This window comes from Triturus cristatus, chromosome 3_1 (assembly GCF_964204655.1).
Source record: "Triturus cristatus chromosome 3_1, aTriCri1.1, whole genome shotgun sequence".
In the NCBI taxonomy this organism is placed as follows: Eukaryota; Metazoa; Chordata; class Amphibia; order Caudata; family Salamandridae; genus Triturus; species Triturus cristatus.
In genome coordinates, this window is record NC_140583.1 from 260,684,920 (window position 1) to 260,705,544 (window position 20,625).

The 20,625-nt window shown below is 47.1% G+C and overlaps 1 protein-coding gene across 6 annotated transcripts in view; it reads right to left on the reverse strand.

Moving 5' to 3' along the window:
- Positions 1-20,625, reverse strand: part of SNUPN (snurportin 1) — a 190,550-nt gene that overhangs the window by 66,820 nt on the left and 103,105 nt on the right. For all 6 annotated transcript variants that reach the window (XM_085643849.1, XM_085643853.1, XM_085643850.1 and 3 more), the window contains 2 exons: positions 19,877-19,974; positions 1,459-1,536 (listed from right to left, as the gene is read on the reverse strand). In XM_085643849.1, the coding sequence (XP_085499975.1) occupies positions 1,459-1,536; positions 19,877-19,974 (176 nt within the window). The remainder of the gene's footprint in view (positions 1-1,458; positions 1,537-19,876; positions 19,975-20,625) is intronic.

Genomic DNA, 20,625 nt, shown 5'->3' on the forward strand with positions numbered 1-20,625 from the left:
TTCTCGTATGTATGGCGCAACCTGAGGTGCTGTTAATTTAAGGAATTTGATAGGGACACCATTAGGCCCCATGCCTTCCCAGATTATATATTGCTAATTGCTGAACAGATTTTTTCATTGGCGATGTCCCCTTCCAGCAAGTCTCTGTCATTGGTGGACAGGGTAGGCAGAGGTATATCCACCAGTAATGGACGCAAGTCTTCTGCTATAGTAGTGACTGTCAGGGTTTATATCTGCTCATAATGATCGGCAAAGGATTCTGCAATCTCTTGCGTGTGTGAGAATATGGATGCTGTTTATGCATAACCGGGCGACCCACCGCTTGGTCTGCTCCTTTTTTTAAGCCTGGCAAGCAATCTGGCCTCCCTATCCCCAAGCTCGTATATTTCATGTTGGGTAGTCATATGTTTGACCATGGCCAATTCTTCTACCGCAGCTTTTGATTCTTTTACAGACAGCCTAAAAGAAATAGAAGGATGGATTAACTAAAACTGCTTAAAATTGAATGCCGATAAGATGGAGGTCTTATTTTTTAATCAAACATCCCCCCTTCTGGCCTATGGTGGCCCGGGGAGCTTGGCTCCCCTCCCGTCCCTAAGGACTTGATTAAAAATCTTGGAGTCAGATGGGATAAGGACTTGGCCCTTTCGGCTCCAGTCTCGGCAGCCTGTTTCGGAAAGATGAGAGCTATCAGGAAATTTCTGGGCTTCCTGACGGAGGACCACACTTCATGCCCATGTGACTTCTCACCTGGACTATGCCAATGGCCTTTACCTGGGAATGCCAGGGTTCTTGATCAAAAGGCTGCAAACGGTGCAGAATGTGAAGACAAGGCTAATCAGCAAGGTCCCGCTGCGCCAGGACATTTCCCCTCACCTTAAACAACTACATTTGCACCCGGTAGGAATGGAGAATCAAATTCAAGGTCCTCACTTTAGCTTTCCGTGCCATTCAGGGTTAGGGCCCAGGCTACCTGAGGAAGCGACTCAGCCCGTACCGCCAGGAGCGGACATTGAGATCCAACTATCAGCGTTACCTTGCTGTCCCCTGATTTTCTTAAGCAAGGCAAGGGGGAGGTCTTTCTCGGTTAGGACCACCACTTACGCATGCTGAACTCGGAGTAGGATTTCAGAAAGACGCTGAAAACCTGGCTCTTTAAGCAAGGGGAATAGCTGTTCGGGCATTACACTCACTAGTCTGCTGCGTTATCGCCGGGACACCTCGCCTGAGTTAGTCGTGTGCTTTATAAATATTCCTTGATTGATTGATTAATATGTAGCATTATGATGCATACAGCAGTTACTTATCAATGATGTATAGAGAACTGGAATAATTATGTTGAAGCATTCAATCCATTCTGCTGATTTCCTCACTATTTTAAAATGTATTAAGATATTCTAAAAAAAAGTACTTTTTTTCTACTCATTATGCAAGCTTCTAGCAACTGAAGGGTCTTACCGGGTTAAGTCGGGTTATCACATCCAGGCCTTCTTCTTCTTGCACTTTGGACTCAATCCAGAAGAAGCGAAAATCTGTCTGTTGAGTGGAGAGAAGTCTGCTCTAATTAGTCTCAAAAAAGAAAATAAACAAGCAAACTCACAGAAGACGTAAGAGATTGTCAAACTCAGAATAAGAAATTCAGCTACATTTACTGCTACAAACCAGTGTATTCTTTACACCAGTTCCGCCCACCCTCAAGACAATCAGATCCCCCCCACCCTCACAGTAGGGTGGCTCAAGAACACTTGCACCATCGACTTCCCACCAAGAGAGAGCTTGAGAGCCTATTATCGACCCACTGAGTGCATAAAACCACCAGCAACATCTAGTGTCTAGGGTCTGGCACTCAGTCACAGTAGGCATAGAACACACCAGAACTAACTATAGTGCTCTCAAGCCCATAGACGCCACCCTAAAAGAAAGTCCTGTTTAGTAAGCTGCACAAACGGTTAGAAAAATTAAGCCAGGCTCTAAGCAGAAATGTCAACAAGCCGTAAGAACCTTAGCCACAGGTAGGCAGTAAAGTTAGTTAGTTATAGTGATTGCAAACGGACTTCCCATGATTTGAATAGGTATACATTATGAGTATGAATATGGCCAAACCAATTCAACTGCAAAGGTATTTTGCGGGTGGGCATCTTTGGTGTGGGCTGTGATTAGGCATCTGTGATAAAAGTGAGCCCATCTGGCTCATGAAGTTGAGTTCCGACCAAGCACAGTCACTCCAGGTCAGTGCTACTGTTTCTGTCTGAACTGCTGGCGTTGTAAGCACTTCTGAATTGCCTCACTTTGCTAATAACCTTCTAGAAGGACCTGGCATCAGTTCAAAAAGATTCTCAGCAGCTTTCACTGGTACTACCTAAAATATATTTTAGATAGAGACTTCAAATTGCAGCTTCCTCACCTTTTAACTATCCCCCCAGGGGTCAGATTGGGTACGGAAAATCCTCAGCAGTACCATTGCGCACCACTAAGTAGCACCTCCGGCTCCACATCGACATCATTCTGCATCTGATGTAATGTGCGATGGCCTATATAGGCACCACCCACGCGCATGGACATCAGTTCTTTTCCTTTTGCGTCAACGAACACAGATCCTGAGCTACCCCCATGTCTCTTTGGGAATGCCTTTTAACTTTTTTTTCAAACCAATTCTACAGTGGGCAAGGGACTAGATCACCTCCCAAATCTACAGGCTTCAAACCATGTGGGAATAGTTGCAAACAAATGTCTGTGACTGACCCACAGGTATGCCTGTGGGAAGACAACGACTTCAAGACCTGCAGTGACTGTGCCTTGATGCACTCAAAGGCTATAAGGACGTAAAGAAGGTCCTGGTAAAGGACCGCAATTCTCCATGTCATTACCAATCAAGGTCCAGAGCCTGCTCTAGAGGCTGGCGCTGAGATAAATCATCACAGAGGTCCAAACACTCGGGTAAGAATACCTCCCCCCTAAAAAATAAAACACGAGACTTCCAAGCAGGACTGCCTTGTCCTGCCACTCTTGCTCTTCTGAGAAGACACAAGGGTGTCAATGTACCTCCAGTTCTCGTTCCCGAAGTTGTTCCACTTCTGAGCTGATTCTGACATGTCCAACAGCACCCTGAATTTCCGGGGCCATCTACGACACTGCAGCGAACTGAAGACTTCCGTAAAGCCACGCTGCAGCTTTTTTGCAAGTTGCTGGCTCCCGCGGACATGTCTGCGGCACCTCTAGGAGCGGTGGGCCTCCCACAGGACTTTGGCTGGCGGGTTTGCCTTCAGTACCAGGTAGGCCCTCTGCATTCGTTCCAGGTTGACCTCAATACCCATTCCCTCTCCAACACCACGAGCCACTCCGGAACACAACCCACCAACGACAGAAAACTATAGCAATGCATGGCGCTGTCCGATGCCGAGACGGCGGCGCCCCACCTCAACTAAGCCCATTAGCTGCTTTGACTACACCACAGCCACTTAGCCACCCTTCGTCTCAGACAATATGCCCTTGCCTCCTGGAAACGCTCATGTACTACACAAATTATTTGGTAGGGAGTTGGACAATGGCGTTTATACTGCTGTGATTCTTGATATGAGGGCCTCCAGGACGCCAGTGGTCTAGATACCTCCCAACAGTGAACTGGTGTCATCCCCGGGGCATGGCAATGGAGGGGAGCATATCCTTCACCATGGTTGTGAGGAGGGCGGTATAAGTTCTGGATTTTCATCTTCCTACCCAGGATGTGAAGACCAATGTTTTGACCGAGGTGCTCAAACCTGGCCAAACCAATTCTGAGCCCCTTTTGCCTTTTAATGAGCTACTTACGGACATGCTTTTGGGGATGTGGACCAAGCCCTGTCCAGGCCCCTCTGTTAATTGGCAGGTTGCCATAAGCCATCTAACGATCTGGGAGACCCAGACTTTCTTACCCAACACCCTACTCCCAAGATCCTTGTGGTACAACCTCTGGTCAGTAACCTTCAGCCAAATTCGTACTCGACTAATCTCCCTGACAAGGAAACCAAAAGAATAAAGACCTTTGGGAAATGGGTCTTCTCGTCTGAGTTTAGCTCTCCTCTATGTCAAGGCCAAGCAGGATTCTAGGCTGCTGTTCTCAAGCCTTGTGAGACTCCGAGGCTGAAGTGCTTCCCATAGTTCAAGAGGAGGCCTGTGCTATCCTATTTAAGGAAATTCGGAAAGGTTGTGATGCGGCCAAACTCACTTTCTACATCGGACTGGAAACTACGAATTTGCTCATAGAGCTATTGTGTGTACCCTTTCTGCAGGCCCACCAGCACTACCTACAATTCACGATGGACCAGGAGCATTTTCACATCAATGTGCTCCCCTTTGGCCTCACTAGTGCTCCTAGGGTATCCACGAAAGTGATGGCTGTGGTTGGAGCACATCTTCGCAGGTCAGGGGTTCCAGTCTTCCCCTAACTAGACAACTGGCTGTTGAAAGCAGGCTCGCCCCAGGCAGCTGTCATCCACCTCCAGACTACGGCATACCTCTTAACATCACTGGGGTTCACTATTGATATGCCGAAGTCACACCGGAGTCCTTCGCAGACACTTCCCTTTATCCTAGCCATTCTGGACATTAAAGGAAGAGGAAACACATTGGCTGGCACACTAGCACACAATTAGCCCACATGCATTATGGTAAATGCAATGCATGATAACACTCACTTCAGTTGAAAGTATTTAGTATTCACCATTTATTATGCAGTCAGTGCTGTGTCTCTCTAGACAAGTGTTTCAGGACTATTGTGCTTCTTTAGTAGAGAGTAACAAGTGAAATGTGTGGGTGCTGACAATGCTGTTCACAGTCTTCTCATGTTTAGTATCACTCCCAGAGCACAGGTGCATCCCAGAACTCGTCAGCCCAATGACTCAGCAAGCAGCCTATCAAAAACGGGTGAGGGAGCACACTGCCTGGCGTACCAGCACACAATGAGCCCAGATGCATTGTAGAAAATGCAGTGCATGATAACACTCACTTCAATTAAAAGTCTTTAGTATTCACAATTTTCACCATCAGAAGAACAAGTTATGTACCTTCTGTATTTCTCTTTCTGGTAGAGAGTGTATTCTGCGGCCTGGAGTTAAGGTATGTGTAGGAAAGTGCCCCTATTCGACATGGTCACTCCCACTTCTTGCCAGGTATATGATGCAATTTTGACATTAGTACACTGGGTATCTGCTATCCAGGTCCTCAGTGCCAGATCTCTTTCCCTTAACTGTACAATTGGCCCCCCTCCCCACTGGCAAAACCTTTAATAATGCTTGTAAGTCCCTAGTAAATAGTACCCCTGGTACTTAGGGCAAGGAGCTAAAAAGGGTCCCTTGGGGCTACAGCATGCATTGTGCCACCCTAAGGGACCCCTGAGAACCATCATGCAAATTGCCATTGCAGACTGCTTGACATGGTGCAGAGACAAGTGAAGACACAGCATTGCACCCCTCCTGTGTGCTATGCCAACAAACACTGCATGTAATATAAGTAAGTTACCACTACAACAGGCCTTACAGCCCTAAGGCAGGGTGCATTATATTACACGTGAGGACATATCTGCTCTAGCAGATATGCCCCTGTGATGTCCATGTTGTTTCTTGGAAATTGGCAGAGACCCCATCTTGACTATATCTACTGGGGACTGTCGATTACGAGATCCCCAGCTACATGATGGCTTCACTGAAACTAGAGCTGTTTGGTATCAAACATCTCATATTAATAAACCACACAGACTCCAGTGATGGATTTATTAAAACATGCACCCAAGGGCACCTTGGAGGTACCCCCTGAAAATCACTAACTAATAATGTAATGGAAGAGTGGTATAGACCAGCCTGCCACCACAGACAGGTTTGCGACCCCCTGCTGGTTAGAGTCCGCACTCTCAGAGTACAGAAACAATGTTGTCTCTGGCTGCAGGTGTTGTTACCGCCTCCAAGCAGGATCGCTAAGTAATCAACATATCAGAGCAGAAGGCTTCAAGGGACTCTACCGTCTTTGATATGTGACCCAAGGCTTACCCAGACAGGGGAAATGCCACCCCTTGCCCCAGACCCATTTAGCACCAGGACAGGCGGGAAAATAAGCTAGTCGGGAGGCAAGTACCATCCCCCTCAGACTAGTTCCCCCTTTAAGGACGGGCTACCTGAATTGGACACAAAAACTTGAATTCCACCATCTTGGTTTCGGGCGGAATTAGGCTCACTGGGCCAGAGTATACCCACTTCCCACAGGAAGTGGTCATATAGAGGGTAAGTAGCCCATTGGCTACTAACCGTCACTCCCACTTAATCCTCTTAAATTGACTATTTAGGAGGCACCCCTGATGCTAGGTTCAACGGATCTAGTTGAAAAGGATAAAGAAGAGTTGCGAGACAACGAGAACTGAATATTGCTGTCCACTTTTGGCGCCAAACCCTGCCTGTCTGCACCAGTCTTCACAATCGTGACCAAGTAACTCGTTCTGCAGCTGGGCAACTACCAAGAGCCCCAGTAGACTGCCAGACCTTTGCAAATTGCCAGCAATCTCTTTTGGAGTAGAGGAACTACTCCCCTGCAGTCCGCAGACCCAAACATGCAAAGTCTGGTTAACCAAGTTGCTTCTCCCCAGCCCAATGCAGCAGCCCCCCAGGAAGAGGTACCTGTGCTCCTGAAGGTCTGATCTGTCCTCTCACTGAGTGAGAGGACACCATGAGCAACCAGAGCCACACAGGACCAATACCCGGAGCACTGGACCCTTTTTAGCATCCTAGGCCCGTTTAAGTCCAGTCGGGACTCTAACAGCACCGAGACTGAGCAGCCACCAAGGGGCTTCAACACCGCAGAGACCCACTTCCAAATCTGCCTAGCAGTCCTGATTTTTGTACCCTCAACTGGCGAGACAGACAACCGCAGGGCCCTAAGAGGCACAGAGCCCTGCTGACATTTTCACTCTGCACCTGAGCGCCCAGACTTGGGTACTGACGAACCGATTGTGCCTCCTTGTTTAAAGGACTTTGTGACCCAAGCCCCCCATTTGGGAGCTCACGGACTTGTCCCCAAGTACCCCTCTACAGCCCGTTTCCAGGTGGCCCCCCCTTCTTTCCACTGGCGTACCGAGCAAAGCTACCAACCCAACTAGCACCTTTGCACCCGGACGCCCCCAGGCAGGTAACGAGTAACTGCTGGTGGTACTTTGGACCATGGCCCCCTATGACCCTAAGTCCCGAAGGAGACCCCCCAAAACTGTCTGTAAATGACTCTATGCAACATATGCCTTTCCTCCCACAGGGAAGCATTGCCGCGTAAAGACGCATTTAAGTGAACGGTTTACTTACCTGTGAAATTCAATATTTTAAAAGTATTTACTTGACACAAAGTTCTTGGTATCAGAATTTATTTAAAAACACAAATTATTTTTCTAAATTGGTCTCGGATTTATGCTTGAGTGTGTGTCTCATTTATTGCCTCTGAGTGCAACAAATGCTTAGCACTACCCACTGATAAGCCTAAACTGCTTGCCCCACTATCGCAAAAGGAAGCATTGCGTTCTAATTTTGCCTCTAAACCAATAAGGGTTGCCTGGACTCTTTACACAGTAGAACTTGTTTTGGTCCACTATATAAAGAGCCGGTTTCCTACAGTGTGGGCTTTTGAAAGTGTAGAAATACAAAGGGGGCAAGAATAGAGCTGAATACACACATATACTTCCTGCAGAAGAAGAAGAAAGTTCTGAAAGTGAGGGATTTCTCATTGAAACTGGAAAAACTGTTTGAGGTCAAGAGCTTTAATACCTTCCATGTGTATGAAAACCTTTAGAGTTGCTTAGTTTAAGTAAACTTTATGATCATGGTTGAGGTAAAATATACAAAACGTGATGGAATGTTAGTATTATTCTCAGTCACTGGTAACTACTCGGGCCGCATTCCAAGCCATCGTTATTTTGAACAGCAGGCCACCCCAGTTTGGACCCAGATATATACAAATCAGTATTGACCCTGCTCCAATGAGAACATTCCAGCCTGACCTGCCCAGCCAGCTCCACCCTGAACCAGTACACAAGCAAACCCAGGACCGGTATTGCACTTGTTATGGGCTTATCAGCTGGGTATAGCTTGCTTCCAGTAACACAATGTGCATGGGACCCTAAGTCTGGCATACCTGTCCCACTTAGCATGACATATTGACGTATACGAAAAGTGATGGTAGTAATACTTGAAATTAATCTCAGGCCCTGGTAAATACTCCCAGCTGCATCTCAATCCATCATTATTTTGCACATCATGCCATCTTGGGTTGGACTCAAATATATGCAAATAAGTCTTAACCCTGCTCCAATGGCAACAGTCCAGCCCAAACTGCCAAGCCAGGTTCTCCCTGTACCAGAACACAAGCAAACCAGGGCTGGTTTCGCCCTAGTTATGGGCTCATCAGCCAGTTCTAGCTTGGTTCTAGTAACACAGTGTGCATGGGACCCATGTCGGAGCATACCCGTTCCACTTAGGGTGACATTTTAAAGTATACAAAAAGTGATGGATGAAATGATCCGGGCTAACCCGGTCTTCAGCTGTTTGTATTCTGGTTTAGGGAGGACCAGGCATAGCCATCACCTTGTTGTTGTTGCAGTTGACAGCCTAGGTGTGACGGGTATGCCCACCTGACATGTGTCCCATGCTCACTGTGCCACTGGAATCAAGCTGTACGGTGTGCCCTAAACAGGACACAACCGGTCCTTGGTTGCTTGCATTCCGGTTCAGGTAGGACCTGACTTGGCAGTTTGGGCTGGACTGTTCCCATGAGGAGCAGGGTCAAGGCTGGTTTGCATATGGCTGTGTCCAAACTCAAGTGACCTGTGGGGCGCAAAAACGATAGACTGGGAAGAGGCCCAAGTGATTGTCAGTGTCAGAGATTAATTCAAGCATTCCATCCATCACCTTGTGGTTGTTGCAGTTAACACCCTAAGTGAGATAGGTATGCCCAGACGTGGGTCCCTTGCTCACTGTGCCATTGGACTCAAGCTATACCTCGCGGATGAGCTCTTAGCAAACAGAACTGGTCCTAGGTTGCACGTATTCCGTACAGGGAGGACCTGGCTTGGTAGTTCCGGATGGACTGTTCCAGTGAGGAGCAGGGTCAAGCTGATTTGCGTATGGCTGTGTCCAAACTCAGGTGGCATTGTGGGTGAAAAACAATGGCTTGGAATGCAAACCCGAGCAATTGCCAGTGGCTGAGATTAATTCAAGCATTCAATCTATCACCTTGTTGTTGCTGCAGTTGATACCGTAAGTGCGACAGGTAAGCCCAGACATGGGTCCCGTGTCCACTGTGCCACTGGAATCAAGCTAAACCGAGCTGATGAGCCATTATCAGGGTGATACTTGTCCTAGGTTGCTTGTATTCCAGTTCAGGGAGGACCTTGCTTGGCAGTTAGAGCTGGTCTCTTCCCTTGAGGAGCAGGATCACGGCTGATTTGCATCTGGCTGGGTCCAAACTCAGGTGGCATGGTGCCGATGGATTGGGGTGCGCCTGAGCGATTGCCAGTGGCTGAGATTCATTCAAGATTTCCATCCACCATTTTGTTGTTGTATGGTTTAGGTTATGTTATTAAGATTTCCAGAGCGCTCTGCTACCCTGAGGTGTCCTGGCGCTATACGTTACCTGCCTAAGTAAAAGCTGACAACTTGAGGCTGGGAATAATCTAGGCAAATAACCATGATTTAGATTAAGCAAGTACTGTAGTTCCTTGTTCTTTCTGTGTATGTTTAGTGGCTGTACGAGTCTTCCTGGACTTCTTTTGCAGTAACAGGAAAATAGCCATCATCTCCAAAACAAAACATGAACTACACAATTAATTTGTGCAAAAAAAGTAGAATTATTTCTCTTTTCACATGTATGTGGCATCTACCATTTGTCTAGCATTGAAATGCAGATTGTTGCAACCTATGTACAACTTGCAAATGAATACCAATACAGCTGCTGGATTCTAGTATATACTTCATCAGTCCTCCTAACTACTTTTCTTTCATAGTCCACATGTAAGGTCGCTACATTGTACAAGATGGCTCTTAGGAGGAACAGCCTAAGATTGGGAAGCTGTGTGACTGGTGGTCTTCACTGGAGAGCAGTAGAAGGCAAAGCATGGATATTACCCATCCAATAGCACACTGCAAACAAAAAAACAAAAGGTAAACAAAAAAAAAGAAATAAAAGTAACACAAGAGGATAAGTGAAATTGGTTGAGGTAGGGCAGCTAAATAAGGCTGAGACCCTTCACAAATATTATTGTTTATTTACAGAATAAACCTCCGTTTAACCCCTTCGATGCTCATGACGGAGCGGTTCCGTCATGAGCATCGGTTGGGCTGTGCTTATGACGGAACCGCTCCGTCATGAGCACAGCCCCCAGGGGAAGCGCTGGCGCTCCCCCCCTGGGGCATCGATCGTGCCCCCACAGAGGGGGATGGCAGCGGAAGAGCTTCCGCTGCCACCCCCGAGCCCCCCCCCCACGCTTCCCCATGACGTCAGCGCACACAGCGCGCGCCGGCGTCATCAGGAAGCGTTGGACGCGCTGGAATCCATTTCTTCCAGCGCGTCCAAGGGGGTAGAGGTAGGTTTTCTTGTCCGGTGGGGGCCGCGGCGGTGACATTTGTAGTATTGAGGCATCGGGGGAGAGGAAAGAGTATTTCCTCTCCCCTGATGTCTCAATACAGGGCATTCCTGCTCCACGATCGCGCACAGCGTCGCGATCGTGGAGCAGGGATGCCCCACTAGACACCAGGGATGTTTTTTTCTTTATTTGGGAAGCGACCCCTTGGGCAAGGGTCGCTTCCTAGGCGGCCAAATTATTTCGAAGACTTTTCTGCACCCCCTGGGGGCAGATCGGTCGTCTTTCTGCCCGTTTCTGCCCACAGGGGGGGCAGAAAAGCCCACTAGACACCAGGGATGTATTTTTCATAATTTAGGAAGCGACCCCTTGGGCAAGGGTCGCTTCCTAGGGGTGCCAAATTTTGTGAAGTCTTTTCTGCCCCCCCCTGGGGGGCAGAAAAGACTTCATCGTCGTCGTCCAGGGGGGGCAGAAAAGCCCACTAGACACCAGGGATGTCTTTTATGTTATGTAGGAAGCGACCCCTTGGGCAAGGGTCGCTTCCTTCGGGGGCAAAATAATTCGAAGACTTTTCTGCCCCCCCCCTGGGGGCAGATCGGTCTTCTTTCTGCCCGTTTCTGCCCCCAGGGGGGGCAGAAAAGCCCACTAGACACCAGGGATGTCTTTTTAGTTATGTAGGAAGCGACCCCTTGGGCAAGTGGTCGCTTCCTAGGGGTGCCACATTATTCGAAGACTTGTCTGCCCCCCCTGGGAGCAGATCGGTTGTCTTTCTGCCCGTTTCTGCCCCCAGGGGGGGCAGAAGAGCCCACTAGACACCAGGGATGTCTTTTTCGTTATGTAGGAAGCGGCCCCTTGGGCAAGGGTCGCTTCCTAGGCGGGCATAATAATTTGAAGACTTTTCTGCCCCCCCTGGGGGCAGATCGGTCGTCTTTCTGCCCGTTTCTGCTCCCAGGGTGGGCAGAAAAGCCCATTAGACACCAGGGATTTCCTTTTTCTTTATGTAGGAAGCGACCCCTTGGGCAAGGGTCGCTTCCTTTGCGGCCTAATTATTTAGAAGACTTTTCTGCCCCCCCTGGGGGCAGATCGGTCGTCGTTCTGTCCGTTTCTGCTCCCAGGGGAGGGGGCAGAAAAGCCCACTAGACACCAGGGATATCTTCTTTTTTATTTAGGAAGCGACCCCTTGGCAAAAACTGTTTGCATTTGTGCTCGATGTGTATTTTCTTGTCTTGTGAGTAATTTTTTTTTTTTTTTCTTCATTCTAGTTGGATATCGTTGGTTTTTGCTGTGTCACTGCAAAGTAGGTTCTGGTGAGTGTAGCTGTCTCTTGTAATTGAATTCTATAGTTTTTGAGTACATTGATCATTGTGATAAAGGTACACATTTCTTTACTTACTTGGTTTGCACATTGTTGGTTGTTGTTGACTTGTTTGTGCAGTCTTCAATCTTAGTAAGTATAATGGCTAGCCGCAGGATTACTGCTCAGCAGGTTGTTGGTTTGCTGTTTGAGTCTTCCTCTGATATTGGTTCAGAGACTGACTCTGCATCTGAGGGAGAGGAGGCAGGGGACGATTCTGGCAGTGAGTTGTCTCTCCGTATGGAGTCATCGGATGATGAAGATACTCTTAGTGCGGATGAAGTGCCTGTGTTAGAGGAGGAGACTGATGTGCCGATAGTGCGGCAAGAGGCTTCTGGGCTGCAGTCTGCGGCTGCAAGGCTTCCCGTTGGTGTAGTGCGGCAAGAGGCATCTGGGCTGCAGGCTGGGGCTGCAAGGCTTCCCTTTGAAAGTGATGACCTCTGGGTTGCCCCTGGCATGGTGCAGCCGGCATTGCCAGAGTTTACTGGTGTTCCAGGGTCTAGAGTGAATACTGAGAACTTTTTGCCGGTCAATTTATTTCAGTTGTTTATGGACGATGTGTTTTTTGCAGAGATTGTTGAGCAGACTAATTTGTATGCCGAACAGTTTTTGAGGGACAACAGTGCCAGTCTTAAGCCACACTCTAGAGCTACCCGGTGGACTCCCACAAATGTTGAAGAGATGAAGAAGTTCTTGGGTTTAACTTTTTTGATGGGCTTGCTAAGGAAGCCATCAATGTCTTCATATTGGTCTAGCAGTCCCTTGATGGCAACGTCTATTTTTCCTGCAGTCATGAGTCGTGACAGGTATTTGCTTCTGCTTCGGATGATGCATTTTGTTGATAATGGTTTAGCGTTGCCACGAGATCACCCTGACTGTGACCGTCTTTTTAAGATTAGGCCTGTCCTTGATCACTTTGTTGATCGTTTTTCTGAGATTTATGCCCCTGGGAAAGAAATTGCAGTGGATGAGTCTTTGGTGTTGTTCAAGGGCCGCTTGGTTTTTAGGCAATACATTCCTAGTAAGAGGGCACGCTATGGAATAAAGCTGTATATGCTGTGTGACAGTAGGACTGGATATGTCTCTAATTTCAGGGTGTACACCGGTAAGGAATCTAGGATTAACCTCCCTGGTTGTCCGTCCACTTTTGGAGTGACTGAGAAAATTGTTTGGGAACTTGGTAGAGGATTTTTTAACAAAGGCCACCATTTATATGTAGATAACTTCTACACTGGTGTGCGGTTGTTCAGGGAATTGGCCAAAGTGGACACTGTTGCTTGTGGCACAATCCGCTCTAACCGTAAAGGTTTCCCGAAAGAACTTGTTTGTCAAAAGCTTGTGTGGGGACAGTGCAGTGCGTTGCATTGCCAGGAGCTTCTTGCTGTGAAGTTTACAGACAGGAGAGATGTCTACATGCTGACTACCATCCATGATGAAAGCACTGCACCTGTGACTGTTTGGGGTCAGGTCGCTGAAGCGCGCAAACCTGTGTGCATTTTAGACTATAATAGGCACATGGGTGGTGTTGACAGAGTAGATCAGAGGTTGGAACCTTACACTGCTCTTCGTAAGGCTTACATTTGGTACAAGAAGTTGGCTATCCATCTTTTCCACTTGGCAATGTTTAATGCTTTTGGTGTGTTCCAGGATTCTTGCCCTGAGTCAAAGATGACTTTTGCTAAGTTTCAGGAGTCTGTAATAGGCAGCCTTGTTGTAGTGGAACAGGCAAGTGTTCCTAGAGTTGGAGTGGTGGAGGATGTTGCTAGATTGAAAGAACGCCACTTTCCAGATCACATTCCTCCCATACCCGCAAAATATTTTCCCAGTAGGAGATGTAGAGTCTGTTGGCGAAGAGGTTCGCGGAAGGAGAGTCGTATGTACTGCCCCGACTGTCCTTCTCATCCTGCACTGTGTCTCTCTGCTTGTTTTAGAGCGTACCACACGCGAAATAATTTTTGGGGGCAGTCATGAGTGGTAAAGTGAACTGCCTGGTCTGTATTCTTTGGATAATTTGATTCTGTTTCAAGGTTGGTGTTAGTGCAATGTATTTAGTTGCTGATTTTCTGTTAGAAGATTTGTATCTATTTGCAATTTGTTTTTGTTTTTATTTTTTTCTAAAAAAATCCTAAATGTGATGGCGGTGTGTGTAGGCTTGCGCTTGGCTGTTGGTGTGTGTGGACTGGCACTTGGTTGGTGGTGTGCGTGGAATGGTGCTTGGTTGGCGGTGTGCGTGGTCTGGCGGTGTGCATGGACTGGCGGCCTGCGTGGACTGGATGCGTGGCTGGTGGTGTGCGTGGACTGGAGCTTGGCTGGCGGTGTGCGTGGAATGGTGCTTGGCTGGCGGTGTGCGTGGACTGGTACTTGGCTGGCGGTGTGCGTGGACTGGTGGTGTGTGTGGACTGGTGCTTGGCTGGTGGTGTCCGTGGATTGGAGCTTGGCTGGTGGTGTGCGTGGACTGGAGCTTGGCTGGCGGTGTGCGTGGACTGGAGCTTGGCTGGCGGTGTGCGTGGACTGGTACTTGGCTGGCGGTGTGCGTGGACTGGTACTTGGCTGGCGGTGTGCGTGGACTGGTGGTGTGTGCGGACTGGTGCTTGGCTGGTGGTGTCCGTGGACTGGAGCTTGGCTGGCGGTGTGCGTGGATTGGCGATTGGCTGCCGGTGTGCCTGGACTGGCGATTGGCTGGCGGTGTGCCTGGACTGGCGATTGGCTGGTGATGTGCCTGGATTGGCGCTTGGCTAGCGGTGTGCGTGGACTGGTGCTTGGCTGGCTGTGTGTGAGTAGTGACTTTCTGCTGGTCACTACACACACTGCTAGCTGATTGCCACTCCACGCAATCCATCAGCCTGTGTAGTTGCTGTGTCTGGATTGTGGGCGTGTGAAAGTGATGGGCCCTTGAATGGCGCTGTGTGCTGGTGTGAGTTTTGTTATGTGATGGGCCCGCGGCTGGCGGTGTGAATGGTTTTGTATGTCTCACACGTATGAAAGGTGTATGAATGGCCTGTAAAGAGGTTGGTGCCTTGTCGTGGCTTTACAGCTCACGAGCTGTGAGTCAATGGTTCAGTTTTTCGCCCTTTCAAATATTACCAGTGCATTTCATTTCTGTGAAATCACTTGCGAATACAATTGTATCTACTGAACCATCACTCACCCTCGTGCCAAATCCAACCAGTATGTGTGTGTGCTTGCGGATTAGATGGCTGTGTAGTAATATTTGTCTTTCTGAAGCAGGGTGTACCTTGTCCCTTTTTGGTGAATTTTGTAATGTGTTGCTTTTGTGCCTGGTGGTGCGAATGGTCTTGTTTGTATCACGTATGAAAGGTGTGTGAATGGCCTGTAAAGTGGTTGGTGCCTTGACGTGGCTTTACAGCTCACGAGCTGCGAGTCATTGGTTTGGTTTTTTGTGAATTTAATTATTGACAGTGCATTTCATTTTTGTGAAATCTCTTGTTAATAAAATTTAATACACTGAACCATGACTCGCCCTCGTGCCAAATCCAACCAGTATGTGTGTGTGTTTGAGGAATAGATGGTTGTGCAGGAATCTTTGTCTTTAGTTTCTCTGCCAAGGTACACTTTCCATGCAAGAATAACCCACCAACTGTAGATATTGTGGAAAACCCATGGGAGTTCATGGGGATGTCTCTCTTGTGAATTAAAATTTTTTTTTTTATCCCCAATGTCCTGCAAACCTCAAAATGTCTGCCACATTTTCTTTGCAATATTATTCCAAAATTCTCACGCTGTAGGAACAATAGTTAATCTGGTTTTGCAAGGGGGGTCACTTTGGTTTTTGGCCCGGTGCTCGGCGGCCATCTAGGGAAACCTACCAAACCCACGCATTTCTGAAAACTAGACACCCGGCGGCTTCCAGGTAGGTATGGCTTGCGTGGATCCCCCAACGTTTCTTTACCCAGAATCCCCTGCAAACCTCAATTTTTGCTGAAAAAAATCACTTTTTTCACACATTTTGGGGTGGGAAAGTTGTGGCATCACCGGGCTCACACAAATTTACCACCACCCAGCGTTCCCCCAGGTCTCCCGGTAAAAATGGTGCCTCACTTGTGTGGGAGGCCCAAGTACCCGCGGCAGGCAAGGGCCCAAAACGTAGTGAGGCGACATCAAAATGGCCTATCTCAAAACCACCTGGTTTTGCAAGGGGAGTCACTTTGGTTTTTGGCCCGGTGCTCGGCGGCCATCTAGGGAAACCTACCAAACCCACGCATTTCTGAAAACTAGACACCCGGCGGCTTCCAGGGAGGTATGGCTTGCGTGGATCCCCCAACGTTTCCTTACCCAGAATCCCCTGCAAACCTCAATTTTTGCTGAAAAAATCACTTTTTTCACACATTTTGTGGCATCACCGGGCTCACACAAATTTACCACCACCCAGCGTTCCCCCAGGTCTCCCGGTAAAAATGGTGCCTCACTTGTGTGGGAGGCCCAAGTACCCGCGGCAGGCAAGGGCCCAAAACGTAGTGAGGCGACATCAACATTGCCTATCCCAAATGTCGCCTCACTACGTTTTGGGCCCTTGCCTGCCGTGGGTACTTGGGCCTCCCACACAAGTGAGGCACCATTTTTACCGGGAGTCCTGGGGGAACGCTGGGTGGTGGTAAATTTGTGTGAGCCCGGTGATGCCACAACTTTCCCACCCCAAAATGTGTGAAAAAAGTGATTTTTTCAGCTAAAATTGAGGTTTGCAGGGGATTCTGGGTAAGGAAACGTGGGGGGATCCACGCAAGCCATACCTCCCTGTAAGCCGGGTGTCTAGTTTTCAGAAATGTCTGGGTTTGGTAGGTTTCCCTAGGTGCCGGCAGGGCTAGGGTTCAAAAACTACAGCTAGTCACTTTGCCAAAAAAGGGTCATTTTTCACTGCAAAATTGAGGTGTGACCACGTTGCGTTTTGCGCCGTTTCCTGTCACGGGCACTAGGCCGACCCGCACAAGTGAGGTACCATTTTTCTCGTAGGACTTTGGGGAACGCGGGGTGGGTGGAAATTTGTGGATCCACGCAGATTCCAGAACTTTCCATCCCAGAAATGTGGGGAAAATGTGGTTTTTTTGTCATTTTTTTACGTTTGCAAGGGATTCTGGGTAACAGACCATGGTGGGAGGCAGTCAAGTCACCCCATCCTGGATTCCCCTGGGTGTCTAGTTTTCAAAAATGTATAGGTTTGCTAGGTTTCCCTAGGTGCCGGCAGGGCTAGGGTTCAAAAACTACAGCTAGTCACTTTGCCAAAAAAGGGTCATTTTTCACTGCAAAACTGAGGTGTGACCACGTTGCGTTTTGCGCCGTTTCTTGTCGCGGGCACTAGGCCGACCCGCACAAGTGAGGTACCATTTTTCTCGTAGGACTTTGGGGAACGCGGGGTGGGTGGAAATTTGTGGATCCACCCAGATTCTAGAACTTTCCATCCCAGAAATGTGGGGAAAATGTGTTTTTTTTGTCATTTTTTTACGTTTGCAAGGGATTCTGGGTAACAGACCATGGTGGGAGGCAGTCAAGTCACCCCATCCTGGATTCCCCTGGGTGTCTAGTTTTCAAAAATGTATAGGTTTGCTAGGCTTCCCTAGGTGCCGGCAGGGCTAGGGTTCAAAAACTACAGCTAGTCACTTTGCCAAAAAGGGGTCATTTTTCACTGCAAAATTGAGGTGTGACCATGTTGCGTTTTGCGCCGTTTCCTGTCGCAGGCACTAGGCCGACCCGCACAAGTGAGGTACCATTTTTCTCGTAGGACTTTGGGGAACGCGGGATGGGTGGAAATTTGTGGATCCACGCAGATTCCAGAACTTTCCATCCCAGAAATGTGGGGAAAATGTGTTTTTTTGTCATTTTTTGACGTTTGCAAGGGATTCTGGGTAACAGACCATGGTGGGAGGCATTCAAGTCACCCCATCCTGGATTCCCCTGGGTGTCTAGTTTTCAAAAATGTATAGGTTTGCTAGGCTTCCCTAGGTGCCGGCAGGGCTAGGGTTCAAAAACTACAGCTAGTCACTTTGCCAAAAAGGGGTCATTTTTCACTGCAAAATTGAGGTGTGACCACGTTGCGTTTTGCGCCGTTTCCTGTCGCGGGCACTAGGCCGACCCGCACAAGTGAGGTACCATTTCTCTCGTAGGACTTTGGGGAACGCGGGATGGGTGGAAATTTGTGGATCCACGCAGATTCCAGAACTTTCCATCCCAGAAATGTGGGGAAAATGTGTTTTTTTGTCATTTTTTGACGTTTGCAAGGGATTCTGGGTAACAGACCATGGTGGGAGGCAGTCAAGTCACCCCATCCTGGATTCCCCTGGGTGTCTAGTTTTCAAAAATGTATAGGTTTGCTAGGTTTCCCTAGGTGCCGGCAGGGCTAGGGTTCAAAAACTACAGCTAGACTCTTCGCAAAAAAAGTGTAAATTTTCAGTGTGAAAATGTGGTGTGTTCAGCTTAGGTTTTGAGCCACTTCCTGTCGTGGGCACTATGCCTACCCACACAAGTGAGGTACCATTTTTATCGGGAGACTTAGAGTAGTTCAGATTTGTAAAGCAACTGTTATTACCTATTGATTTTGGATGCATTTCTCCCTTCCAAATGAAAGACATTGTGTAAAAAAAAAGTCATTTTGAAAAATTACCAATAATTGTCATGCAAGTATGAGTACTCCCAATTTCGAAAATTTGCAAATATGCACTGTTTCTAAACTCTGTAATTTGTTCCCATTTCAGAAATACATAGGTATCTTTCATACCGATTTTTCCATGTATACATTTTCCCACAATAATTGCTATATACCCGGAACAAAAAAAAAACCATTACAAAATGCTGCTCAGTTTTTTACTCTGTGTTCGTTGGGCTCTTGGTGAACCTACAAGTCCTATATATCCCCACAACCAGGAAGGTCCAGTGGATGTAACGGTACATTGCTTTCTAAGAGATGTGATAATTAGAATAAGTTACAGGTGAAAACGTTGACTAAAAAGGCTGCTTTTTTCAGCTAATTTTTAATTTTTCCTATATTTAACTGGTAGTTTCTATAAAGAAACCTTGATGGATCTACACAAATGACCCCTTGCTGAATTCAGAATTTTGTCTACTTTTCAAAAATGTATAGCTTTCCAGGATCCATTATTGTTTTTGTACCCATTTCTACCATTAACTGGAAGGAGGTTGAAAGCACAAAAAATAGCAAAAATAGGGTATGTCCCAGAAAAATGCCAAAACTGTGTAAAAAATGTTGGTTTTCTGACAAAATTCTGTCATTCCCTAAAAGCTGGAGAAATGGTGATTTCAGACCCACAAACTCTTTTTTGATACCATTTGCAGAGAAAAACCCAGAAGCTTTCATTTGCAGCCCGTTTTTCCCATTTTTCACAAAAAAAAAACAAAATTTTGCTGTATTTTGACTAATTTCTGGGAACCCTCTAGGAGAATCCACAAACCCTGGGTACCTTTAGAATCCCCAAGATGTTGGAAGAAAAGTACGCAAATTTGGCGTGGATACCTAATGTGGTCAAAAAGTTACAGGGGCCTAAGCGCGCACTACCCCAAATAGCCCAAAAAAGGCTTAGCACAGGAGGGGAAAAGGCCTAGCAGCGAAGGGGTTAATAGTAATAATAAATGAATAAATAAGTATTGCATATAACTATTCAAATCATTACCAAAAAAAACTTCCTTAAACAAAATTCAAAAACACATATACTTGATACAAGATTTACAGCTCCGTTTATTATATCAATCTTATATCAATCTTGGCAAGTCTTAATATATTCTTTTACGAGTATGATAGGCTGGATGGGGGAAGACAGTGTTACGAGTGTGGAAAACAAGTATAAGAGGTAGAGTATATTGATGGGGCCACAGCCACCGGAATAATCTTACAAACTACGTCAAAAGGTAAGTTGTAAGAACAGTCCTTAACCCCATCTCACCTGACCCGATCTGCCAATAAAACAATAGATTACCTGACAATCGTACACAGGATGGCCCCTCCAGCACATAACATCCAGGATGTAGTAAGTTCGGGTAACTTCGCAGAAAATGCAGTCAAGGATAGTGTAATCTATCAACAGAAATCATGTCAGCATGGCTACAACAGTGCTTTCCCCTCATACTAGATCTTTTTCTTTTTATGTATTGTTTTTTAGATACAGCAGGTCATTTTACATGCCACATCACGTTATCACTAAAGTTTACAACGCAATTATTCAGATACACAATGGCAAATTTAAAATAAGGTACAGTACAGCAAAGAAAGCACTTCATTGCATTCACATAAAATATCACTGTAAAATACATATAGGAAATTAAAAACCCCACGATAGATATGTGACCCATGGCTCCTCCCCAACCATGTTGCTCACCCAAGCTTCCTTGAAAACGTCTGAGAATCTCTTCAAGGCTCCCTACTCAACAATATATCAACCCTATAGCAAACTGCAAGCTCAGATAGCCAGTGTATGGGTGATCTTGCCCTCCAACTGTTTCTAGGTCAGTACAACTCACGTCAATTGGACTAAAGGAAATGCAATCTCAATTTAGTTTCTCATGAGTAGCGAGGCCATTGCCTACAAGCCGATCAGTGTGCTTTCCTCCAAATACAGTCTTCAGGATCAACCGTCTAGCCTTGAAGCATGTGGAGAGCACAAAAAGCATAAAACAGTTCCCAAGTACCCCACATTATAGACCTATAACACATCGGGCTCAATTTTAT